The sequence below is a fragment of the Cygnus atratus genome, chromosome 15 (assembly GCF_013377495.2).
Source record: "Cygnus atratus isolate AKBS03 ecotype Queensland, Australia chromosome 15, CAtr_DNAZoo_HiC_assembly, whole genome shotgun sequence".
NCBI classification, from domain to species: domain Eukaryota; kingdom Metazoa; phylum Chordata; class Aves; order Anseriformes; family Anatidae; genus Cygnus; species Cygnus atratus.
Window position 1 is genome coordinate 3,642,916 of NC_066376.1, and position 26,413 is coordinate 3,669,328.

The following is a 26,413-nucleotide window of genomic DNA, read 5'->3' on the forward strand; positions in this document are numbered from 1 at the left end:
CTGTTGGGAGCAGCAGCTCCTGCTTGCCCCCTTCCCACCTCGGGCTGGTCCAGGCGGCAGCACCAGCATCCCCCCAGACATGTCCCTGCTCCAACAGGGACATGCGTCTCCACTTGTCTTTGCCTTTGCACATTCGTGCACGCTGCCACCTGCTCGCTCCTTGCCTTTTCCCAAGCAGAAAACATCCCTCCTTCCTCCTCTCCCCAAATCCCCCCTTCTGCCACCCCCTCTCTCCCCTGGTACTGCGACCCCTCCAGAAGTGCAGCTGTTTTCGCAGCCGTGTCCTTGCCCTGCTTGAAATGCAGGAAGAAATCCATGTGCAACTTACTGTCTCGGCACCCTGTAATCATTTTGTCAGCCGAAAAGCACTTTTGTCAAACCCCCACAGGCAAACCGGGAGGGGACGGGCTGGGGAGAGGCACCTGACACCAGCCTGTGCTTCTCTTCCCCATTTTTAATCCTGGGTTTTGCTTTACGGGTGGGACAAGAACTGGGTTTTCCTCTCCTTTCCCTTCCTGGGTGCTTCGGCAACTGTCCGGGTGGAGGCAAAAGAATAAGGCAAACGTGGCAGAATAGCAGCGAGGCTGGAGAAAATGCGTCGCCGTCGGCTGGGTTCGCTTGACAAAGTGCAATTACACAACGGGAGGAGAAAGCTGTCCGGCTCAGCGGAGACTTTGGGGAGTTTCCAGCAGGGACTAATGGAGCCCCAGGCTCAGCCACCTGGAATGGCCCCAAAGTGTCCCCATCCCCTGTTGGATGCTGTGGGGCATGAAACGTCCCCTCTCCGTCCCCCCCATGAGCTGTTCTGGGGGCTCTTTTCAGAAGCGGGTCCATGGGATCCTTCTGCCCCATCCCAAAAACGCACAAACCAGATGGCAGCAGGGGTCTGGGGACGGTGTGCTTTAAGGGCTTCTCCGGGGGCTGCATCCTGCCCCCGGCCCCAAGCGCCCGGAGAACATACCTGCCATCAGCAGCCAGGCTCTCTGCGCTTATTTTATTTTATTTTATTTTGGCTGGTGCTTGCCTGAGCATCTGCAGGGGCTGCCCTTGCCAGCCTGCATCATGTGAGCCCCATGGGGAGCTTGCAGAGAGCCGCTCCTTTCTCCCCAACCTTTCCGCTAACGAGGAAGCGAGCGCCTGGGCTGGCTGCGGCGCTGGGAGCTCAGAGCTGCCCGCACCGTGGTTGCATCCTGCTCGCGTCCTTCCCCTGCCCTTAGTGGTGCTGAGGGGGGCAAGGAGGCAGGGCAGGGCGCTGTGTCCTGCGGGGAGCAAGGTGCTGCCTGGAAATCTTGTGCCCGGGTGGGGAGCTTCGGCTGGAAGATCGATCAGCCATAACGCAAAGCAGTCGTTGACTAACGAACCAGCAATCGATAGCTCAGGGTGGCCAGCACACAGCGCCTGCCCCAGTGTTTGCATTTCACCGCCTTGTTTTCCTCTGGCTTTAGCATTTTTTCAGGTTACAGCCCCACCACACTCTGAGGCAGGATTTGTTACGGGCTCGAGCACTGCTGCTCACATAAAGCAGGGCTCGGACGCAGAAAGACACCCAGAAGCCCACTTGCAAATCCTGCTCGCCTAATTAGGGTACCAGGAAAGACTCATCCATCCTTGCGTGTCCAGCTTGTCCTCATCTGCCCACGTGAAATTTGGGCCATCAACCACTCACAGGCAGCGTCGCAGCACGGCGCTCCCGTCCGGAGACAGGTCTTTAAATCATCTGCAAGCACCGGGGAAATTGCAGACAGCTCGAGAGCAGAAAATGAAAAGGCGAAACATCGTTCCTGGAGTTTTCGCCCTGAATTATTTGCTCAGCTTTAATAATAAGTTACACGCAAGCAAAGCTGAGGCGGCTCTCGCTGACTTGCTGGAGGAAAACCTGCCAAGGGGATGCTGCGGAGCGGTACCCAGCTCCGCTAGAGAGCCTTTGGGGATGGGGACCGATGTGCTCCGGGGAGGATGGGCTGGGGTGAGAGGAGGAAATAAATCCTCTTCAACGTGTTTTGGTTGCTCAGCTGCGGTAACCTGAAACGGGGAGGATGCAGGAGCTGGGGTTGAAGCTTTTCATTCATTTTTCTGGAGGTGGAGGGGAAAAAGCGGCTGCGGGGCCGGTCCCACTCGCGCTGCTCTCTGCTGGCCCCGGTGCTTGGGGCAGCAGCAGGGAAAGCTCTGGGCTGCCTCTCCTGCGCTATTCCAGGCTGGTTTGACTAAATCGAGCTTGTTTAGGATGAATCACTCCAGCACTGCCGGTTGTGACCTGCTGGCCACTCTGCTTGCTGAGCGTCTGCAATTCCCCGTTTATTGGGAAAAATGAGAAGTTGCTTTTTCTGCCTTTTTCTCCAGGACTGCAGATTGCAAATAATGATAGCCTTAAACACGGGCTATTTCACAGCCTGCTGGTACTTTGGGTTGGGATCGCTGTGTGTTTGGGGCCGGTGACACCATGAGCCAGGCCAGCCCTGCGTTGGCACGGTCCATCGGGCGCATTAATTTAACTCTTCCCGTTCCCTTTGCCTTTTTAACGAAGCAGAGTGGCTGAGGTTTTGCCGTGCACCACACGTTACATGCTGCCCACCCTGCCCAGGGCTCTGGGTCTGTGCTGCTCACAGAAAGGCGATGACTGGGCTGGATTCTGCTTACTTGCACTGTGAAGGATCCCATTTTTTTCATGTCCTGGTGTCTGTTTGCTGTTTTTCCTCCCGGTTCCTTGCCATGGGGTTATTTACGGCTTTTGCTCCCTGTCCTCCTCTCCCACCAGCCTCCCCAGGAGCCTCCTCCTTGTGCTTTGGGGAGGCAGGTAGCTCGCTCCCAGCAAAGGAGGCTGTCAGCACTTTGCCCGAGGGTGTTCGAACCTCCCCGGCACAGGTAGAAAACTTCCTGAAGGAACAGCTTGCCGTGGATATACTGCTGAGCTGGACGAATTGGTTGGTTTTGGGGGAGCAACAGTGACAGCACCATGATGATCTGCCCCGCTTGCTTCCAGATGCTTGAGCAACTCAAAAATGATTCACGAGGAGAACCTAAACTGCTGATTCTTTATTCTCTGGACTGGACTGGGACCTGATTTTGGAGTTTCTGGCAGTAGCCAAGTATCATTTTCCACCAGCTCCTTCCCCAGATGACTGATGAGAGCCCCCGAGGGTCTGGGCGCATGGTGCATGAAGCCAGGGAGGTGTCCGGGAGCCTGGAGCACGGCTTTGCATCTGCTTGGCTGCTGGCAGGACTGAGCAACCTTTCCCCCAAAACTGGAAGCGTGTTTTTAAAGAAAGAAAGTAAAAACAACAACAAAAGTCAGTAGCTGCGATGCCATCTGTGTCTGCAGCATTGCACGGCGGGGGGAGCAGCCCGAGCAGGCTGCCGTGCTCACGGCCCTCTGAGCACCTAGGCGGAGAGCTAAAATGGGTGCCACGAGCCTTCCTCCCCCCTTCCTCATCCTCGGGGAGGAACGTCCTGCTTCTCCTGGGAACGGCGTATCTTCTGGGCATCTCTTTCTTTGGAAGCTTTGATTTCTTTTCCAACTGTGGCTCTCCAGCCCTAGCAGCATGTCTTGGATATTTTTCTCCCCACGGTCCCCCTCCCGCTGGTCCTGGTGGGGAGAGGCTGGTCGGAAATCTGTCCCGCAGCCCTGGCCGGAGGGGACAGAGGGCTGGGGGCAGCAGGTTGCCAGTTCGTTTGTTTTCTTTGGTGGGGTTTCAAAAAGCGATGGGCCGATGGGTTTTGAGTCTCAGGGGGGCAATTTCCCTGGCAGCATCCAAGTTGTGTCACCTCTCCGCTTGGCTCTGTGACGACAGTGTTGATTTGAATTCTTCCAACTTAAGACTGATTTAAATGATGGTGAAGTTGGGGGGTGGCGTGTGGGAGTAGAGCACTGAGCGCTATTCTTTTTCGGTTGTCATATGCCTCCATAAAGACTTCTGCCTTGGGGATTTGCATAGATCCGTGGTCCAGATTGCGCTGCAAAACCCACCGGTGGTCGGCAAAGCTATGGCAACGGCTCTGCGGTGGCTCCTGAATCGTGCCGAGCCGCGAAGTTGGAGGGTGTTTGCAAGTCTCGTGCCGTGGCTGTTTCTCTTTTGTCGGAGGTTTGGGGGGCAGCCGGGAGCCCGCTCCCCGGTTTTGGCCCACAGCATCCCCTGCACCCCTCGCTCTGCGTCCCTGGCCCCCGGGAGAAAGCCTGGCGCTTGAGGCCGCTTGGCTGTGACAGAGAGGCGGTGAGGTCAGGGAGAAGCCAATTCTCCCTGCTTTTGTGAAAAATCAGTGTTTGGGTGATGACCTCATGGAGAGGAGGCTGCAGAGCGAGCCGCTCTGCTAGCAGCGAAACCGCAGGAGGCAGCGGGGGGAGATCTTGCAAATGTCCCAGCCACGAGCAAAGCTTAATTCGGTGGTTGTAATTGCTGAGGACACGCACATCTGTAGGAAAGCAGGCTCCCTTCCTTGCAGTGCTCCCAGAAGGGCTTGTTTGTTTAATTTTATCTCGCAGAGAAAATTATAAAAGGAAAAAAAAAAAAAAAAAAAAAACAACCAACCAGCCACCCTGTGGTTTTGCTCAGCTGCAGCACGAAACGCCCCAGCGGATCCTGGAGAGCGGCGGGGACCGAGGCCCTCGCCTGACGCAGGTATTTCTGTCGGGGAACGGGGTGCCCGGTGTGCCAGCAGCACGGGGTGCACCCGGTGCGGGATGTCCCCGCTCCTGCCGGGACCCGCTGCCCGCCCGCAGGGTGCTGGGTGCCGAGGAGCTGCCCGTGGCCGTCCTCAAACCTGCAGAAATCCCGACGTCACACTCGTCCCCCCTCTCTGAAGGCACCGTGGGGCATCCCCTGTCCCCCTGTGCTGCTCCAAACCCACTGCCTGGAGCACTGCAGCTGTGTAAGAGGGACATCTGCACCCTGTGGGGGTCTGGAGCAGGATGGGGGTCTCACCAGCCTGATGGGTGCCAGCAATGTGCTTTCTGGTGGAGAGTGAGTGGGCAAGGTGGCATTTTGGGGCAGAACGTGGAGATATTTCTGATGGTTGGTGCTTTGCAAGCTGTCATCTAAACCCTGCCACGGTCCTGGCTGGGCAGTGCTGGCGTGGCTGGGTAACGTGGGAACGCCTGTGCTCTGGTTTCAACTCATTTTCTTTGCTGTCATTAGCTTGAATTTCCAAGGGAGCTTGCACTCGGCATCAGATGATGACATCCTTTAATTTAGCAAATGCAAAAATGGGACCTTTTCCAACTGGCATGATTAGAAGAGTCCTGCTCCTCTCCCACCCACGGTGCACGGTGCTGGCTGCGCAGCGCCCCGCTCCCCTTGCCGGCGCTGGGGCTGAGACCTGCCCCACTCATCACACCCATGTGCCACCTGTCCTCACCGCCCCTGCCCGCTCTCCTGGCTGATAAACAGCACAGGGGGGGCTGGATATGGGATGGGAGCTCACCGGGGGGGTGAGAGGGCCGGGTCCCCCACCACTACCTCCCGGCACCCTCCGCAATCCCATCCCCAGCCCTAACGCCCCTTTGCCCTGCCAAGGGCCTTCTCCGCCGGCGGGTTTGCGTAGAACAGTGCGTGTCCCCCCTAAGCTGCTTAATGAGGGTTAAGAGGCTAACGGGCTTATTACCAGCAATTATTTCCATAGCCCTGCAGGTGTCCCTGAGAACAGCAGGGCCCCACGGCCGCAGCATCCTGCTGCCATCGCCGCCAGCCGGCCCGGGGTGCTGCGAGCTTTTCGGAGCTCAGCCGGCCGCCGGAGATGAAGCGGTGGAAATATGACCTTTTAATACATTTTTTTTTTTTTTTTTTTAACAAAAGTCCAGGCCGTAGCTTTGATAGGAGGGTGGAAGCGGGGTGCAGCCCCGTGGAAACCTCCCCCGCCCCGGTCCCTCTTGCTGTGCCTTCGGAGCAGCTCTGCAGCATCCCTGCGCTCGGGCGGTCGCCTGGAGACAGCGCGGCGGGTTGCCACAGCGACGGAGCCTTTGCTCAGCATCCCTCCGACTCCGCCGGCTTGGCCCAAGTTGGGCGAGAGAAAAACACCCCGGGGAGGGGACCCTGCCAGCAGCGGGGCTGGGGAAACTGAGGCACGGCCGGTGGAGGCAGCGAGGTGACCGAGGATGTTTTGGAAGCTGCCAGGGGCTGAAATGAGGGAAGAAACGGTGGAAAAGGGGATGGTGGAGGGCTGGGGGTACCCACAGGTGTTGAGGGGGGGGGTAGAACTTTTCTGGGACACATGCTGGTGCAGCATCTCTGCCTGAGTCCTCCAAGCAGCAGCGTTCAAGTCACCGTGGCAATGTCAGCTGTGCTCGGGCTGTCACCAGCCCCGATACCCAACGTGTTCTGGGATGGGACGGACGGGGTGTGCGCACCCCAGCAGCTGTGCACACGCGGGATTTGGCCAACCTGATCCCAGCTGAAAATCTGGGTTCCCCCACTCCAAACCAACCACAATGCCATGAGCACTGGGGGACCAGTGGGGTCACAGTGGCGGCACAACTCTGGGGACCTCCTGCGGCGAGGGAGAGGAGGATGAAGGCTTTTGGGGCAATACCAGTCCCAGTACCCATGCCAGAGGTCCCCCCACCCCACCAACCCTCTAATTATAAACGACAGAAGTGGAGGGCGAGTTGGGGTTACGTAACTTCGGCGTTTGGAAAATTCTTTCTGCTCCCTTATCGGCTTTATAAATACCTCCAGCTCGGCCCGGCCAGGCTGGGGGGAGGTGGTGGCACGGGCTGCAGCCAGTCCCAGGCCGTGCCTCAGTTTCCCCTTCCCTATGGACAAGAGCATCCCTGCTCCACCCTGCTGCTCTGCTAGCAGAGGGCTCCTTGTTGTCGGTGTGAGCACTGGGGGGAGTGTTTTTTCTCACCCCCAGCAGCAAAGCAGGCTGATTTTTCTTCCATCCCTGGGGAAAGGCTTGAAGATGCTTTTTGGGCCATGCCCATCATCAGACCGCAGACTCAGAGAACCAAGGTCCTGCCTGTGGCCACCACCTGCCTTGCCCCTGTCTGGTGCCACATCCCCCGGATCTGAATTTGTTGCACCCTCCAGGCTGCTCCTTCACATCCCCCAACCCCTTGGGCTGGGTCCACGCTATGCATTAACCGGTATTGGCTCAGCACCCCCATGTCCTGCCCCCCCCCCCAACCCCCGGCACGGCCCAACCAGGGCAGGCTGAGCCCCGAATATCACTGGCACCCACCGCGGGAGTTCGGGGCCCCGTGCTCACGTGCGCCTGCATTTAGGCTGCTCACAAAGTTACCTCCCCGGGGGCTGTTGGAGGGCGGCTGGGGCCGCGTCGATACGAGCCCATGCACGCAGCACAGGGCAGTGTTGTGTAACTGCACGTGGCTGCTCGCCGGGGGCACCTCTCCCCATCCCACCGGGCTGCCCCCTGCCCCAGCGCCAGGCTCCTGCCCTCCGTGCCCACCCGATGCCACTGTGGCCACCCCGCCGTGCTGGGGTGCTGTGCGACATCCAGGTCTGCATCTCCAAAAGGTGTTGGGAAGCATGACCAGGGCCTCAGGGTTAGGTAGCCAGCAGCGTGCTGTTGTCTTTGCCCCACAAATCTTCCCGTTCTGGTTTTTGGTTGCTGGGGGAATGATGCCTTGCGTCTCACAGAGCCGTGCATGCACGCACAGTGGTGTGTGGGCTCACAACACCGAGCTTTGCACTTGCCCTGTTTGTTGTGGGGTCGCCCAGGAGCACACATGGAAGTTGTTTTTATAGGGCTGGCCAAAAAGAAAGTATTCCTGGCTTCTACTTCAGTGCTTTTCTGATCCTGCAGAGTGCACCTGTGCAAGCCACCCGAATACTGACCTGGGCTGTGCAAACGGGCAGAGGAGCAAAGCAGCTGGGTGTGCGCCGAGCCTCACTGGCTTAAAAATGACATTTTAAATGCCCCAGTCTCTCTGCTCGCCCTGTCTGCAGCTGCAGGCCCCTTAACCAAGCGATGCACGGGAGCGCCCGAGGCTGGGGCACAGAAATAATGAGAATGGAGCTATTTTAGGGACTTCTACATCTGCCTTTGTAGCGATCCCCGTTTGAGCAGGGCTTCCCAAATGAGGCGGGTGCCTGAGCTTGCGTGGTCCCAGCCTGGCAGATGCCAAAATTGGGCAGGGATTTGATGTCTTGCTGCCGGGCCCCTGGGGCTGGTACCCACGGGCAGGGAACGAGGGGGATTAATGGAGCTGCTGATCCCTGATGGCGGAGGGGGCCGGGGAGCAGCAAGCCCCCCTGGCATTACACAACTCCTGCACTAAATCTTCCCTGCATCAGATAAAGATCTTGTCTTGTGCCCCAAATACGCTGTCCAGTTGGATATTGGGGTTTTGGGGTTGTTTCTGCAGTCTGGGGGTGCTTGGCTGCCCAGTGATGGTACAGTGGGCTGGGGAGTCCAGAAACCCAGCGCTCCCCAGCCCAGCATCTTGCCAGGTATCCCCAGGAAGGAAACTCCTCCGATGGGGAATGGCACCCTTACAGGGAGCCCTGGGAGGATGTGAAGGGCAGGGAAACTCTTGGAGTGGGCAGAGCCCTGAGCCGGGGGAAGGATGGGAGCAGCAAAGCTGTGCAAAGGCCCCTTTCGTCTTGGAGATGCCAGGCAATACTGTGCATGCTTATCAGCCCCAACAGAAAAGGAAGGTGGCTTTTCTTCTTCCCCTGGGGAAGGCTTGAAGATGTCTTTTGGATCACGGCTGACATTAAATTGCAAGTTCAAAGAACCAAAGTCCTGCCTTGGGCCACCGCTTGCCTTGCCCCTGCCTGGTGTCCGATCCCCCGTGTTCGAATTTGTTGCATCCTCCAGGCTGCTCCTTCGCCTCCTGAAAACCTCTGCAATCCCTTTCAAGCTGCTCCTCTTCCATTCCCCTGAGACCAGCCATATCCTGAGCACGTTCCCGCTGAAGTATCTCAGCCTTTCCACCGCCAAAGGCTCTCCCTTCTCCACGACCGCCGCTTCGCTCCCTACCATTAGCAATCGCACCGAGGGCGAGCGTCCCCCCTCTCTGCCGCTGGCTCCCCACGGCCGCAGCTGAGGTGCCAGATCCTGGACATGTAGGGAAAAGGAGTGGCTGAAATCTGAGCCTGCAGCAATTAGCCGGGAGCGAGGCGAAGTCCCCGCCGGCCGCAGCGTCGGGCTCAGCATCTGCCTCGTCCCCGGCTCGGCCACTCGTGCTGCCTCCAGTGTGGGGTAAGTAGGGCTCGGAGGGCGGCTCTGCCCGAGCGTGGCTTGTCTGTCCCCTGTCCCCATCCTCCTGGGCTCGAGGACTGTGGTTTGGGCTCTGCTGACAACGCGATGCCAAGGGGAAGTGGAAACGCAGCTGCTTCTGGGGTGGAAGTTGCAGTTCTGTCCTGGCATGGCGAAGGAGCTGGGAAATGATTTGGGAGACTGAGGATGGACTGTGCTTCTAACCAAGAGCTGAGGAATTGCTGGAGCTTGGCTGGAGTGTGAATGGTTGGGTTTGTAAAGCTCAAAAAAAACAGGATGCTTACACGAGAGTGGCGGTGCCTGCTCCGTGGTGGTTCATGGTGCAGCCTTGCTCGTGTCCTCTGCCCCCTTGCTGGAGGGACCCAAATGTCCCCAGCTGTCTCTCGCGTTCATCCTGCTCTTCTCCAGCATGGAAAGGTGCAGATTTCCCAACGGGAAGCTGGTGCTGAGCAGCTCAGCATTGCTCCCTTTGGGGTGATAGCAGCTCCACCTGCTCCAGCTGGCAGCCCCATTGCGCCCAGCCTGGCACCGTGGCAGCTTCCCATGGCACCTTCCCGTGTCACCTTCCCCGGTGCTCCCTGCTCAGGATAAACATTTCCTGGGCGCCGGCTCTGCCCACACATGAGATTTCCCTTGAGCTGGAGACACGGCTCCTGGGGAGGTTTACGTTGGCTGAGAGCATGGGAAAACCCACTTTGGGCTTCCCCTTAATGGGATTTGGGGACGAGACCTCGATGGGAGCCTGGGCTGGGTGAGCCAGGTGCAGGAGGAGGCAGGGTGGGTGAAGGTGGTGGGAGGTGCAGGTCAGTCCTGCCGCAGTCTGGGGCTGAAGGGGCTCCAGATCAGTCCCCCTCTGCCTCTAACCCCAAGGTACAGGCAGCATCACTCCGTGTGATGGCTTTTAAAATAGTTCGTGCCCATGGTAACCCGGGTTGATAGTGCCAGGGGCTCCTGCACCACCCTGGGATGCTGCAGACCACTGGCCGGGCTCTTCCCGCGGTGCAGGAGCCACCAGCACTGCAGCCTATCTCCTTCTGCTGGGTGATAAAATCCGCTGGAAGACATTTGCCCTTTTGGTCCTGCTTTTCCCTGTCTTCCCACGGTGCTTTTTAGCAGCCGAGCCATCCCCCCCCTGAGCCGGGGCAGGGCTGGGGTCACTGCCGTCCCCCTGAGCCCCTTGGCATGGGCTGGATGGGAACACGCCATCCCCTGATGGAACCCACGTCACCGTCGTGTCCCCAGGCAGTGACAGGAACGTGGCCGGATGATTTCAGCTCCGCCACCATCTGCCCCCAGTCCCAGCGCCCTTGGTTTGGGGCAGGGGCTGGCTCACACGGGGCCGTGGCAAGGAGCTGGGCACGTATCAGGGTTCAGGGACAGGGGCACGCGCTGGGCACGTGGGAGGGATTGGGGACACGTGGCGGAGGGGAGCGGATGGGGCGGGTGCAGGGACACCCCAAGGTCACCCATCCGAAAACACCCTCTGGTGTCCAGGGATGGGGCTTTTTGGGAAGCTGGAACCCGGCGTGCTTGGGGACCTGCACATCCCTCCAGGCCCCCGAGCACCCCGGCATGGCTTGGCTGGATGCTAACGCATTTCAAAGCCCCAGGCTTCTTCCATCCATGAATCCTTCCAAAGCGGCTCCTATCTTCCCCCCAAAACTCTACTGAACCCGTAACCAGCTGCCTTCCTCCGCCACCACCATCCCAGCCCCGGGGGCTCTGGGGACACCCCTAGAGTGCTACCACTGCAGGACATGGGGACAGGGAACAGGACACATGGCCCCGCCTGGCTCCTCGCTGCCTGGATCAGATGTCTGACACGGCTGAGCCCATTTTGCAGGACAAATCCTACGGGATATGGGAGCGGAGTGGGACGGGGGGCTCGGCAGGCATGAGCAGGCTGGGAAACCTCCCCTCCCCCTGGCTAAATCCCCTCCCCAGCACAGGACAGTAGGTTACGGGACTCGAGCAGAGGTTGGATTTAAGGAGATTACAACTTCTCCCCCAGGATAATCTATGAATTCAATTAAAACTCTCTGTCTCTCTCCCGGGCTGCAGCAGGGCCACGGGGCACCCTGCACCCCGCAGCCATGGCTGGGGAGCGCTGGGGAGACCCCCCCGGGCTCAAGCCAGGTAAGGGCTGACCCTCACCCCATGGCGTGGTCGTGCCCCCCTGCCCATGGCTCTGCCCCTCCCTGGGGGATTTGCTGTGGGGATTAACCCCAGGGTCTGGGGGCTGAGGGCTGTGGGACCCCAGGGATTTGGGTGCAGGTTCTGCAGGATTAAAGGCTAGCTGGCTGCATCCTATGGGGTTTTGGGTGTCCCTTAGTGCTGACTGACCCTGCCAAAGCCTTCGGGCCCCCCCTTGCCCTCATCCTCACCCCCCCGCCGTGTCCCTCCCCGTCCGGCTGTGCGGATGTGAGCAGACAGACAAACAGCCGGAATGTCCCGGGTGATGGGACTCCAGACCCAGCGGGGTGGCTGCAAGCTGAGGGGGGACCACGGGTGCTGTGGTGCTTCCTGACCCCCCTGTGCTGCAGTGGGGCAGAGGGAATATCCCTAGGAACAACTGGGGGGGCAAAGGGGTGGATGTGCACCCCCAGGGCCCCACACTATAGGTATCGGTGCTGCCAGCACTAGGACCAAGGTGGCTGAATGGGGATGCTTGGTGCCCCCATCACATGGTGGAGGTGGGGAGACCTTTCCCAGGGTCCCCACTAACCCAGAGCACATTTAGCAGGACTTTGAGGGTGCTTAGTTGCAAACCCGTCCCCTGCAGAGGCCACCCAGCTCCTGTACTCTGCGTGTCCCCTTTTCTCCTCCGTGCCTGCGGTGGCATCGCGCACAGACCAGGCTGGTCGGGGATGAGCTAGAGCCTCTCTGCTCTGAATCCACCTGTCCCCGTGCCTCAGTTTCCCTCCTGTGTGCACCACCGAGGCTCACAGACAGCGACGTCTCGGCTGCTCACTGTCACTAGTGGGGTGTGCGGGAGCCGTGTGGCGAGGTGCCTGCCCGTGGTGCTTTTTCACCCGCCTGTCCCTGCTAAAATCAAGCAGTTTTTTTCTCATTATGAATGCACTGTCGTGGGAGACCCGCCCGTCCTCCCTGACAGCGGGGAGGAAGTGGAGGGCCATTTATCTTCCGGATTTTGTCAGGGCCTGGCCTGCCTCGTGCCGGCCCTTAATTGACTGGAAGTGTGCAGAGACGGGGTGGTGACGGCGGCGCGAATGCTTCAGGCAAAATAATTCTGCTGCTCCCCCCCCCCAGACCCTGTGGGAGAGCCCCCCAGCTCTGTCACCCCCTCCCCAGTTTTGTGGGTGCCCATTTCTGCCCGGGGCTGGGTCCCTCTCCATCGGGACGGGGTTTGGGCACAGCCCCCCTGCCAGAGCTGCGCTCCCCACTCAGCGCTGACATTGCCGTCCCGCTGCCGGGGCATGAAGGGCATCGCTGCGGGAGATAGGGACGTTATCTCCTGCTGCAGGGCTGCCCGGCATGACCTCCTCGTGCCGTCCCCTCTCAGATTGTCACCTCTCCTGTGCCAAGGGGACCCGCGTGCCCCGGCTCCTCTCCTCGGGGGTAAGGTGTGATGCTAAATCACGTCGGTGTGCCCAGCCGCCTGTAACTAACGCCCTCCCCTGCGCTTGACGAGCTCTTCCCGGCGCGTTTGCTGTTCCGAATATTGTCGTAACATTTAAGCTCCTTTAAAAAAAATAAATAAAATTAGCAGAGCAGTCAGCAGATTGCTTGAGACGCTCGGGTTCTCAGTGGGAAGCTGCTCTGCGGCTGCTGCAGTTTAGGGGCAGGCGTCGTTGCCTCTGAAGGCAGCCACGAGCTGGCCTCGGCCGGGGCGTTGCGGTGCTCGGACCCCCGCGGGAGCTGGGGGCTGCCCCTTTCTTGCTGTCACTGCTGTGGCCCTGTTTGGGTTCCTCTGCGCTAATGCTGTTATGCTGTGTAATGAGCAGCACGTGCCGGGGATGGCGATGGGGCTGGTGGGCACCGGTTGTGTTAAGTTTTTGTGGTTGGTCTGGAGCTGGGATGCTCCAAGTCTGGATTTCGGTGCGGTCGCACCAGCCCTCTCCCGGCCCGAGCCTCCCGTGGCGGCAGCGTGGGGCTCCAGCGCTCAAATTAAAACCAAACTCAGCTTTCAGCGAATTTAAGAAACTGTGTTTCAAAACAAAGCTGTGCTAAATAAAGTGCGAGCTGCAGGCGGGCGCGTGCTCCGGCACAGCCCCACTGCGCTCCTTTATTCAGCTGCGGTCTCCCAGGGCTGCCGCTGCTGTCCCCGGCTGGAGCTGCTCCCAACAGCGGGTTTTGTGCCCCCCAGGGGTCTGATCTCCATCCACACTGAATGTGGGTCCTGGGGGGAGAAGGGGGTAGGAGCAGGGCCCCAAAACAGACGGATGTCATGGCATCGCCTGCAGCAGGGGGATCCCCATCACCTCAGTGGGGTGAAACCCTGCGGACCTGGTGGGGTGGAGGAGAGGGAAGGAAGTGAGGAAGGGTGGGGAGAGAGAGAAAGGGAGAAAGAAAGGGAGAAAGGGAGAAAGAAAGGGAGAAAGGGAGAAAGAGAGAGAGAAAGAGAGGGAGAAAGAGAGGAGAAGGAAGGAAGGAAGAAAGGAAGGAAGGAAGGAAGGAAGGATGATGAAAAAGGAAAGAAAAAAGAAAGAAAAGAAAAAAGAGAAAAGGAAAGAAAAGAGCAAACGGGAAAGTAAGAAAAAGAGAAATAAATAGAGAACTAGAAAGAAGAGAAAGAAAGAAAGAAAAAGGAAAAGTGAGGACAGGAAGGAAGGCTGAAGGGAAGGAACAGCAAGAGGAAGCGAGAAAGGGGAAAGGCGGAAGGCTGAGGGGTGGTGGCGGTGATGGGGAGCCCCAGGGTCCCCTGAGCGTCACTGGGGCGAGGGCAGTGCCGCTGCCCCTGCAGCCACCTGGGCACATCTCCCTCCCAGCACCACTAATCCAGCCTCAGCTAATCCTCCCACAGGTCACTGGGAGCTCACTGCGTTTCGTCCACTTCTCAAAATGCATCTAGAATTAATTAAAAAACAGCAACAGTGAATTCGTCCCGTGGCAAAAGCATGTGGTGTGTTCCTTTGGGTGCTCCTATGGGGCTGCGGGGCGGGCCAGAGGGCGTGATGGAGGGACAGGCAGCTTATTGTGTCTCCAAATGCTCATCTTTCATTAAAAAGGAGGAGAGAAAGCCTGAACGGATGTAGGCAGTGTGGTGGGGAGGAGGACACGGACTGGGTGACCAGGCTGGGTTTGGCTGGCTGAGCCTGCAGCCAGCCCAAAACATCAGCTCTGTGAGCAACCTGCTGGGTCCCTTAGGCTTACAGTGAGCACGAGGTGGTAAATATTAACTGTCGGTAGTAATTTTTAGTAGTAACCTCACTAGTAACTGTCAGTGCCTATTTTGTTCTTCCCTTGGCTGTAAGGAAGGAGAGCATCTCCAGCAGCAGTCATGCTGAGTGCCCCCAGAAGCAATTTCTCGGTGTGCTGACACCCCAAAGAGTGACTGCGGTGCTTGAAAAATCAGCTTTGGGGATAAAAATGCTTGCGTCTGGATAGCAGCAGGTGGAAATATGGGATTTGGTGCATAAGATGGTGGCACATGTAGGTCTTCTTCCAGCACCTGGGAGGTTTGGGCAGTTTCTTAGTGCTCCTGCTTGCAGTGCAGGGCTTCTGCAGGGATCCCCAAGTCCCAGGCTGGATTTGGGGAGAATTTATGTAAAAGGAAATCTGGCAGATCGCTGCGAGTGGGGATGTTGCAGCCTGAGGCAGGCAGTGCCTGGCAATGCTCCCCAGTGCTGGTGACGATGCTGGGCCGGACGCCCAGCCCGGGCTGCGTGCAATGGAAAGGGTGTGCTTGTCCCTGCGTGTCCCCAGGGCTCGCGCTGATTGCAGGGATCGAGCGCATCGATCGGCACAGCGGGTACAGAGCAGGGCGTGCAGCCATGAGCCGGTCACCTCTGGGCTGGGGGGGACAGGGGCGTCGGGGTGTACCGCTGCCAGCAAGGTGGCTTCATCCCCTGAGACACATCCCACATTGCTAAAAAAAAGGGTGAGCTGTGGCAGAGGGGTTAGGGATCGCAATCTGTTTGGGGTGCTTGGGATGTACTCTTTCCATGATCCCTTCTGTAGCCTGGTGTGCTGGGGAGGGGGCAGCAGGATGTGGCTGGGTGCCCCCATCATGGGATGAGTTGGGCCAAACAGATGGGATCAAAACAGCCCCCCCCCCTTCCCCAGCAGCACTTGTCCCTTCCTAAGACTTGGCCACCGTAACACACCCGTGACCGTAGATGGCTCCGTGTCCCAGTGGACCTGTTGGGAATGTTGCTCCTCAGGACATCTGCCCAGAGTAAGTGCCTTCCCGGGGCCGTCTCCAACCAGCTGCACGTTGGCCGTGTCCTCTCCCACCCCCGGGCAAGGGAAGGGAGGCTAAATCCACATCTCCCTGTGGTTTCCCTCGACCCCAAAAGAGTTGGTGCTCAGGAGGTCGGGTGACCGCTGCTGGGCAGCCGTCCATCTGGCACGGGTAATGTGAACTGCTGGAGCTGCTTTCAAGCGTACCTTTATTAATATCTCTCCATGAGGAAGGAGAGCAGCCTGGCCTCTCTGCTCTCTCCTCCAGCAACCTGACCCTGCTCCAACAGGAGAACTCATGAGGAATGTGAAGCTGAGACGTCTTAAGAGACTTAAGGTTTCTCATCCGCTGGTTTCTTTGGGGTTCCCAGAAATGCCGAGTCTCCCCAGCAAGGTTTGCAGCATGAAAGAACAAATTTTAAGACCTCTTCCTTCCTCCTGTGTGGTTTTTTGGGAACAGCCTTGCCACAGAGGCAAGAGAAAGGGGATCAGGGAGGTCTTGCAGCCAGCACTCTAGGGGTGCCCTCCAGTCCGTTTGCCCAGGGAGGTAACGGCCGTGTCTTTGTTTTCTCATTGCAGAGCCTCTCACGGGATCCGCGTGGTGACGTGGCCGCCAAGACGTGGAAGCTTGGGACTCTCTTCCACCACAACAGAATTTGGGGGGTGGGTAGGGGTGGGCCAGGGGGACGCCAGGAGTCGTGAGACCCTTCATCTTCACTGTGGGCTTGGCTCAGGGATGACTGCAGGCAGAGTCAACCCCTACAGCATTGTGTCCTCCGAGGAAGACGGGCTGAGGTTGACCACCATGCCAGGAATCAACGGCTTTGGCAACGGGAAAATCCACACCAGGAGGAAATGTAGGAACAGGTTTGTAAAGAAGAACGGTCAGTGCAATGTGGAGTTCACCAACATGGATGACAAGCCGCAGAGGTACATCGCAGATATGTTCACCACCTGCGTTGACATCCGTTGGAGGTATATGCTCTTGCTCTTCTCCCTGGCGTTTCTGGTGTCCTGGTTATTGTTTGGGCTGATTTTCTGGCTAATTGCACTCATTCATGGAGATTTAGAAAACCCAGGTGGAGACGATACCTTCAAGCCTTGCGTTCTGCAGGTCAATGGCTTTGTGGCTGCTTTTCTGTTCTCCATTGAGACCCAAACGACTATTGGTTACGGCTTCCGCTGCGTGACAGAGGAGTGCCCGCTTGCTGTCTTCATGGTGGTTGTTCAGTCCATCGTGGGGTGTATAATAGACTCTTTCATGATTGGTGCAATAATGGCAAAGATGGCCAGGCCCAAAAAACGGGCCCAGACATTACTTTTCAGCCATAACGCGGTAGTGGCAATGAGAGATGGGAAACTCTGCCTGATGTGGAGAGTTGGGAACCTCCGGAAAAGCCACATAGTAGAAGCCCACGTACGAGCTCAGTTAATTAAGCCCAGAATCACAGAAGAAGGGGAGTACATACCACTTGACCAAATAGACATCGACGTGGGGTTTGATAAAGGCTTGGACCGTATCTTCTTGGTGTCCCCCATCACCATTCTCCATGAGATCAACGAAGACAGCCCGCTGTTCGGGATCAGCCGCCAGGACTTAGAGACGGATGACTTTGAGATCGTCGTCATCCTCGAAGGCATGGTGGAAGCCACTGCGATGACGACGCAAGCTCGGAGCTCCTACCTGGCTAGCGAGATCCTGTGGGGCCACCGCTTCGAGCCCGTCTTGTTCGAGGAGAAAAACCAGTACAAAGTAGACTATTCCCACTTCCACAAAACCTACGAGGTCCCGTCCACCCCCCGCTGCAGCGCCAAGGACTTGGTGGAGAACAAATTCCTCCTGCCGAGCACCAACTCCTTCTGCTATGAGAACGAGCTGGCCTTCATGAGCCGTGACGAGGATGAGGAGGACGATGACAGCAGGGGTTTGGATGACCTGAGCCCGGACAACAGGCACGAGTTCGACCGGCTTCAAGCGACGATAGCGTTGGATCAGAGGTCGTACCGGAGGGAGTCGGAAATATGACTCTTGGTCCTCTCTCTGACTTTTCCAAGGGTATTTTTTTTCCTCCTCTAATCTCTTCCCCTACAACCCGCTCAAATTATGCAGAACAATGCAAGTGCCATAGGAATGCTTGAGAAATTAGTATTGTTCCTAGTTTTCAGTTTCATCGCAATAACCACTGAGCGGTCTGCAGGAGGAGACGGGGCAGGCACGGGCACTCCCCGCACCCTGGGGACGTGGAGGGGCCCCGGGCGTGTGCGTGCCCCGCACCAGCTGCAGGGCTGGGCTCTCCCCGCGGGGAAAGCGCGAGCGTTTTCTTGGAGCCGAGATCCAAAAAGAGGAAATATCAGGAAACAAATCTTTCTCTCTTTCTTTTCCTTTTCCTTTTTTTTTTTTTTTTTTAAACTGAGCAGCAACAACAAAAAAATTGCTCCTTCCAGCAGGCAGTATGATTCAGTTGCACAAGATCAACACTTGAAATAACATGCAATGTTAACGTACTTCTTTTTAATTTGGGGAAAAAAGGGAGGGGAGGGAGGTGAGAGGGTTTTTAATTTTTTCAACGTAACATTTGGGAGACTGTTTACCAAAATAATAATGACAATAACAATAATAATAATAATAATAAACCTGAAAGGAGTGATTCGGTATTTTTTAAAAGTGAGCAAGGGAATGAATAAGTCACCAAGGTCCTTTGAGGGGTGACTTGCTGGGCAGATGCAAGAGCTTGAAGCCAAGATGGCATCCGATTTTCGGGTGTGTTTTTTTTCCACTGGCACGGCTTCATAGGCAGAAAATAGACGTAAGTGGCTGCAGGTCCGTGGCAGCAAAAGCGAGTAGCATAATTACTGGCAAAGTAGCTAATAGGGAAAAGCCAGACTGCTATAGAAAGAATCTTTGTAAACACAATAATTAGCCAATTTCTGGAAATATTGATCTTCAGGGTGGAAATTGGGTCTGGGGCATCAGCTACTGAAGTGCTGTGTCTCTGGTGGGGAATTCATAACTTTCACCATTAACTAGGATGAAATAATGAAAAGCACAAAGGGCAGACTAGAAAGCTCTCAAATTCAGGTATTTCCCCACTTCACAAAAAAATTTGTTATCTTCTCCTTAGAAAACTCATTTGAAATGTGGAAATCCAGGTGAAATTTGCCTTGCTGAGTTGTAGTTCTTCTAGCCCAGAAGCAGGATGAGAACTCTGCCCTGTCCGGGCACAGCAGTGCCTGTGCCGCCTCTGCTGGGCTGGGATTTATGAATTCCCCATTCACTGGAGAGTCCTGGTTCGGAGCCAGACGCTTTCCCAAAACCTAGAGATGTCAGTCAGGAAACCCACCGCGTCCTGCGCATCACCCTGTCCCCATGCCCCAGCCTCGAGGTGGATCGTGCCTTAGAGATGCAAACTCATCCCGCGCCCATCCTGCCCCGACCCCATCGCTCTGCCCCGCGGCTGCACCCCCATCCCACGGTCTGCTGCGTTTTGGGCTGCTCTTGACTGCTCGCTGGTTTGGTTTGCCATTTGCTATGCCACGAGGCGAACCACGCCGTGCATGGGAAGCCTCTGCTCCCTTTGCACAGAGGGAGGTTGGGCAGCTGCAGCCTTCTGCTCCCTATGTCCCAGTGCTGGTGCTCATCGGTGCTCCCTGTGCTGCAGGAAAGGCTGGGGCACCCGCCGGCATCCTGCACCCAACTCGGGTGGGTGCAGAAGGGCTGGGAGCAGGGTCCTCAGCAGCGTTTAGGCTCCATGGGCTTGTGGCTCTTTCCTCCCCCCAGCCCACAACGGGGAAGCCGTGTCCAGGGGTTGTAACTCGGCGGCAGATGTCCAAATATCAGCAGCGCAGGCAGGGTCTGTCCTCTGCCACCATCTCCAGCTTTTTGTCAAAGAGGAGCCGCTGCCCCCTGCCCACCCCTGCCGCACAGCCTCTCTCCATCCGGATGGGGTCAGGGGCTTGGTCCCCACAACATTCCCTCCCCGCTCTGCTCCCACCTCCTATCCCACAGCTTCACCCCCGCAGCCCCACACTGCCCACCCAGGGGCTGGGGTATTTTTGGCTTCCCCTAACAAACATCCGCGGGGAAAAACCATCCCCTCCTTGGGCACCACTGGGAAATAGCCTGCCGGTCTGGCACCGAGTACCCCAAATGGGCTGACCCCAAATCTGGGGATGTGCCATCAGGTGCTGGCAACACCGTTTGTGTTTCCAAGGCAGCGACCGTGGGCACCATCCCATTGCTGGTCCCTTTGCCTCTGGGGGGGATGGTTTTTGCCACCCGCTTTTTGCCCCACAGCATCTGGGGGGGGGGGGAATGGGCAGGGCGACGGGGGGGCAGAGAGATTTTGTGTGCGCACTACTTATTTATTTTTTTAAGAAAAATGCTTTTAAGTGGTTTTAGGTTCTTTTGAATAAATAATAACTGTGTAAAAAGGTGCACATCTTGCTGCTGTAGGATTCTCAGAGGGTTAATTTCTTTATAAATATATATATATCTCACAGTAAATATTTGTACAAAAATGAAAGAGAAATAGAGATGTCTTTAAGTAAATTATTGCTTTTAAAGAAACTTATATGATTGTACAGTGTTACCTGGGAGAATAGAATAATATATACAGATGTATTTTTAAACTATCGCATACGGGGCCATGGGGGGGCTGGGAAGAGCCCGGAGAGGCCAATTTGGGACCCTCCCCAGCTCCCGTTCACGTGCCCCCTCCCCAAACCCCGCTAGTGAGGCTCTAGCTCTGGCGAGTCGTCGTATCTGCACTGTATAGTACTCGTCCCGGCCATGGGCGTGCTGGCACATAGTGTATAAATATTATTTTTGCCTACCCATGAGTGCTCAGAGCTCTTGGGCGTTTTACTGCCATCAGGGAGCACGGAGAAGGCTGCCCAGGAGGCTTCCTTCTGGCGGCTCCTTGGTGGTTTTATCACACGCATCGTCAAAGAGCTGGGGGGGGGGGGGGAAGCAAAAAGAAGCCCCAAAGTGGTGGATGTTCCTGGGAGGGGGCTGAAAATGCACGGGGATGCTCTCAGGGTGCAGGTTTTGATGTCTGTGTGGAGCAGGGACAGAGCAGGACCTGCGAGGTGGGTGCTCAGAGCCAACCTTGGGGGGCTCATCCCCCAAAACCGCCCCCAGCCCAGGCTGCTCCTTCCACGGAGCCCCCGTTGGTGTTAGGCTCGATCCTTGCAGGACAACGGGGGCGACCCCGCTAATCCTCTTGGCCAGCATCCCGCACAACTCGCCCCTCGCCTCCAAAGAGCACCCGCTGCCTCCAGAAGATGCTTGCCCCGAGCCTCCCCCCACGGCCCCGCGCCATGGCACGAGGTGTCCCCGCTCCCGGGGGTCCCCGGGGCCGGGAGCCGTCGGGACGAGCCTTAGCTTCTCATCACCGAATTTAGTGCACTTAGTCTTTAGGGCTGGGACAATCACTTTAGCGCTTAACCTTTCGCGAAGCGGTGCCTGCTTGACCTTCAAACCTTTTGTAGGAAATGAATTCAGAGCCACCTTTTCTATCTTTAATAAGGCAGAACAAATACGTTTATTTTTAAACCCTCCTGCTCTTTCCTTTCCTCTTGTGCTGACAACCAAAAGAGCCCCCCCCACCCCCACCCCCCACCCTGTCCTTCTCCATTTCTTGCACGCCGAAACGCAGCGCTGCTCCAGCGCGCGGCCGGATCCTGCTCTGCCCCCAGCCCCAATTCAGGGATGCTGCCACAGGGGGTTGGCGCAGGGCCGGATCCGGACGCCCGCCAGCTGTGCACATCTGTCCCGCTGTCCCCTCCCGGGTGGGCGCCGCCTCCGCCACCTCGGAAAAAGCCCCATCTTTTCCTCCCCCCACCCCAAAAACGCACCTCGGGGCTCCCCCAGGCTCAGCCCCGCGCGGTTCGGGGACCGAGGCAGGCCACCGGTTCGCACGGGCAGGTTGGCAACTGGGAGCACTGGTTTCCCAGGGGGTAAAAGGCAGAGCCCGTTCGCTGGGGCTGTGGTGACGTGCAGCGGTAGTGAAGCTGATGGATGCAATGGAAGTCTCTGTACCTTCTCCACCTCCGGTGTTTCTCTGTCTCATTGCACATATATTTGAGATATATGTGACAATGTATATATATATTTGTAAAATGTATTTCAAATGACAAAACTGGCCAATTTTATGTTATTTTAAATATATTATATATATTATATATAAGTCTCCAAAAGATATAAATAGACTAGAGAAAATAATATAAATATGTAATAAATGTATTTTGATCTATTTAAAATATCTCGCGTCATGCTGTATATTTTAAAGATCGCAGGGAATTGTCTGGCTGTAGCATACCTGAAGTGGGATTTATAGGCTGCCAGTTGTCACATATATATTTTATACGTGCAGCAAACTTTGAGCAAGCCTTAGGGTTGGTGGGACAGTGCTGCCCAGGAGCTGGCTAGGACAAAAATGGGTGGGTTTTAGGAGTTTTCAAGTAAATTCCTGCCCTGCTGCTTCTAGGTAGGAGCAGAAATCCCAAGTTGAATCTCAGCCCTTCCCAAGGAGAGCTGATGCCTGGGAACGTGATGGGATTGTGGGGTGTGCAGGGCACCAGCCTACCGGGACGGAAAGGATGCTGAGGACGCATCAGCGAGATGCACCAGCGAGCTCGTGCAACCCCAAATCAGCTGCTGAGGTAGCGCAGGGACCGGATCGGAGCGGCTCAGCCATGCAGGGAGCCCGGAGATGGGAAAACCATGGCTGGTGGCCGGGCACAAAGAGCCCAGTCATCCGAGGCTGGCCCAACAAATCTTCCCTGAGCAGCCTTGGCCGCCCTTGAGCTGCACGAGAATCTGTTTCCTAAGGGCACTGCCTCCTCCAGGGACGCTGTGCCGTGTCCAAGTGCCAGCTTAAATGGCTTTAGCGGTACGTCACGGGCGAAGGAAGGCAGAGGGAGCATGAGGGACATAGTGTGCGGGGAGGTTAATTGCCTGGTGGACGGGGAGCCTCCTGGATTAGCCATCCTGGAACTCCCTCCTCGCTTTGCTTCTGCAGGGAATGGTGCTTGTGTACCGAGGTCATCACGGAGGAGTTATTCATCATAATTTCTCCAGCTGGTCACTAAATGAGGCTGGGCAACCGATGACCGACAGCTTCCAGCTGCCGATGCTGGGCTGGGTCCGGCCAGCTCCATCCCTTCCCCCACTGGGATATTTCTGGTTATAAAAAAAAAAAATAAAAAATTATCTCTGCCAGCCACTCGCTCTAATCACCAAAGGTAGGGCCTGGGCTAAGCATGATTTAATAGCGCAGCCTGTTTAATTTATCAGGGGGGAGACTGAGAGGTGACTTGATTACAGCATTTGTCATGGGGAGAAAACACTGGTACAAAGAGGTAACTTAATCTACCAGGGAAAGGCATAATAACAACCTCTTCCTGGAAGCCCAAGCCAGACAGATCTATCTTAGAAATAAGGAGCGATCTTTTAATAATGATTAGCTATTAGAACAAGCTACCGATCTCTGTCTCTTAATGCCTTTAAATCTGCACCAGATGCTTTTCTGGAAGCTTTGCTCTTGCTGAGGAGCAGAGCAGGGCTAGTTGGGAAAGGTAATGGGCTGTTGCAGGCACACAGGAGGTGAGACGGAAACCTCCCTGCTCTCCTCGAAAACACAGGCTGGATCTTGGGGGGCAAAAGTGCCCCGGGGAGGGCAAGGGGGGGTCCTGCAGGCTGGTCCTCGGGACGAGCCCCAGCCTCGCCAAGCTCCTGTGCCTCTGCTCCCAGGGTTTGCTCCCCCCTGTTTCAGCGGCTCCTCACGCACTACAAAAGCCATTGCTTCGTTTGTGGAAGCATTTAATGATTCGGGAGCCAGCAGCTCCCTGGGGACAGTTCGCACTGCCTCGATAATTCCTCCCTCGGTGGCTGCTTGTAGCAGAAATCCCTGGGGAGCCGAGCTGACGCTGGCACCGCAGGAAATTGGCTACCGGGATGCTTGGTCCTTGCTTTACTTCCACTCCGACCACCCTCATCTTCAGGGCAGGCATGGGCAGGGTGTTTTTTGGCAGGGATGCTAGCGAATACCCCAGGGATCGCTGATGGGCTGCAGAAGGGAGGCTGTGCAGCTGCCAGAGGCATTGGGGCTGTTTCTTAGATGACAACCTCTGCTTTCAATAATCAAGATGTCTTTAATTGCTAAAACCCTCTCTTCTCTCACCAATGTAGCAGCCCAAGATGACCGCCTTCCTGCCTCTTTCCCTTTGGCTTCAGAGGACTAGGGCAGCTCCCCAGATTCCTTCAGATCCCCAGGGCAGATTCCTGGTGTTTTCATCCCCTTGGATGGGCTCGGCTCAAATATTCCTCCACTGAAAGCTGGGTGCGACGATCCTTTGGCCAGGCAGGGAGCAGGCAGGAGGGTCTGTGAGCCTCTGCTAGCTCTGGATTCCCACCAGGATGGGGCTGGTGAGGGGCTGTGTGCTGTGTGCTGTGTGTTGTGTGCTGTGTGCTGCAGCAGGGCTGGGTCGAGCAGGATCGCCCCCACGGCTGCGGCTCCTTCTCCCAGGCAGGGATCAGTCGGATGGGCCCTGCCATCCAGCATCGGCATTACTGTGGGTGTCCGGCTCCTTTGAGTCGGATCAGTGCCAGGCAGAAGCTCTCCGAGCCAAATCCCTCATTTTGGAAAGGTGGAGGCAGGAACTTCACCCTGACCCTGTGGCAGTGCAGCTCCTGCACGCATCCTGGGTGCATCCTCCCTCCTGGCCACGTCGCGAAGCTCAGACCCTACAAACCTCTCCTCCTTTGCTCCTTTGCCCACTCAGATTGCCCCTGCACCAGCCCAGGCACCCGGGAGCAGCTCGGGTACCGCGGGGCGATACCCAAGGATGCTCGCTTGTCGCTGGGGGTAGCCATGGCAACGGAGCAGCATCCCTGCTCTCCTGCCAGCAATTTGCTTTTTCATCCTGCATTAAGGTGGACCCTCTCCGGCTCCTTTCTCCCAAGCCGAGAGCTCTCCCACTGAGGGTTTCGCTCTCCAGCTCTTCGTGTCCCATCTCACCCCGTCCCACGCTGGTTTATCCCCGCTCCGTAACGGGGTGCCGATGGGGAGCCGTCCCCTGCAGCCTGCGGGGTGGCCGGGAGCACAGCGCCTGGGGTTTCTCCTTAACACACGTTTATGAGTGTCAGTGGGACAAAATTAAGGGTTTTCCTTATAGTTGTTGCTAAAAGGTCGCTGTCAAGGTTAAAATCTTAAATACTATTTTTTTTAATTGTAAAAGGCCTCTGTTAGTAATAACACACTGGCTTATTAATGTGGATTGAATTTTTCAGTACTGAATGTAATTATCACCCTTTAAGTACATTGTTCACCTTTCACATTTCTCTCTGCTTGGGGAAGGCAAACACATGAGTCAGCGTCCCTTTTTCTGTCGGTTTTAGGCAGTTTCTGTGACAAGCCGTCGTGAATCAGCACAACGCTGCCAAGTTCAGGTCGCAAACGCTCGCCACGACGCTGCTCCTGGAGAACACGGCGCTTTAACGCAGGCGAAGGAGAGACCCCTCCTGGTCCCGGGCTTCAGGGAAAACCCCTAAACCAACAGATTTTGGAGTCAAATCAGGCATGGTGATGCTGCTTTAAGGGAAGACACGCAGGAGGGTTTCTGATCGGATATCAGGGCTGCGGATGTGGAGGGAAGAGGAGATATGTCCGGGCTGGCAGAGCAGAGCCCTTTCCCCAGACATTCAATGCTTCCCCTCCTCTTCCCCTCCAGCTGGCACGTTCATTTTGGCAATACCCCGTCAGCGTGTAATTAACCCTCCCCTCTTTGCTGCCTGATTGCCTGATGACCCCAAGCAACTCGCCCGTCCCGCAGGCTGGGGCGTTTCTTGCTGTCCCCTTCCAAAATAGGGTCCCTGCTCGCAGGGCTGCAGCACCCATGTGGGGTCTGGGGTGGGGATGCCGGGCATTTGGGGACATCATTAGGGTGCTGAGAGGGGGGTGACCCCGTGGGGCAGGCCCTGGCAGCCCGTTCTCTGGGGGATGGCACCCCTGCCTCGTGGGCTTGCTGTCCGTTTGGGTTCGTGGCTGACTCAGCCCCAGATGGTTGCTGCGAGCGCTTATATAACGGCATGTTTTGGTGGGGGCCGGGACGCAGTGAGCGGCGAGGAGGTGGGCGCGGGGGCGAGGGAGGGAACAGAGCTAAAGATAAGCCTGGCAGCTCTGGCACTGCTTCGCCAGGCCCCCGGGAGCCGGCAGGGGAAAGGCGCTGGGGATCGGGCGCTGAGCTCTCAGCCACGGCCCCGCTCGCTGAGACGGAGCGCAGCATCCCGCTGCCAGCGCCGTTCCCCTTCCTGGTACCCGCCGGGCACCTTTGCAGGGCTACCTTCCCCAAACTGCTCTCCAACAGCACAGAAATCACCCCCATTCCTTAAAACTTTTTTATTTTATTATTTTTTCCCCATGTTTCCTCACCTGGGAGCGGCAGGGAAGTGGCTTTGCCCAGTCCCGGGGCTGCACCAAGCTGCACAGGGCCCCCCGCAGCCTTCATCCCCACCGCTCTCCTCCTCCCACACCCTCTGCTTTGCTCTACCTGCCGACCAGCACCGAAGCGCGCGATTGTACCAGAAAACTGATGTTTATTTCTCTTAAAGGGATGTTTTGGGTGACCTTTGACCTCTGTAGAAGTCTTCCTCTTTTGCCCAGTTTACAACTTCAATGTAAACACAGAGATGACCCCTTGTTTTTTGGGAATTTTATTTTAATGCTCTGGAGATTTGCTAAATAAAAATGATTCTAACGTGAAGGACACGCTGGGTGATGGCCTTTCTCATGCGGATGCCTGCGGGGGCTTGGGCTGGGCCGTGAATAACTACAGCCCCTGCTCCGTGCCCGGGCAGGCACTGCACGACCCTCAG

General features: G+C 56.8%; 1 protein-coding gene across 3 annotated transcripts in view; it reads left to right on the forward strand.

Moving 5' to 3' along the window:
- The window catches only part of LOC118256503 (ATP-sensitive inward rectifier potassium channel 12), a 35,717-nt gene extending 9,638 nt beyond the window's left edge, over positions 1-26,079 (forward strand). The window contains exons 1-2 of one of the 3 annotated variants that reach the window (XM_035563528.2): positions 16,274-17,593; positions 24,938-26,079. In XM_035563528.2, the coding sequence (XP_035419421.1) occupies positions 16,274-17,563 (1,290 nt within the window). In that variant the 3' untranslated portion in view covers positions 17,564-17,593; positions 24,938-26,079. Of the gene's footprint in view, positions 1-16,273; positions 17,594-24,937 lie in introns of those variants that run through there. The other 2 variants (XM_035563529.1, XR_004781254.2) reach the window with 2 other exon arrangements.
- Positions 26,080-26,413: the final 334 nt, after the last annotated feature.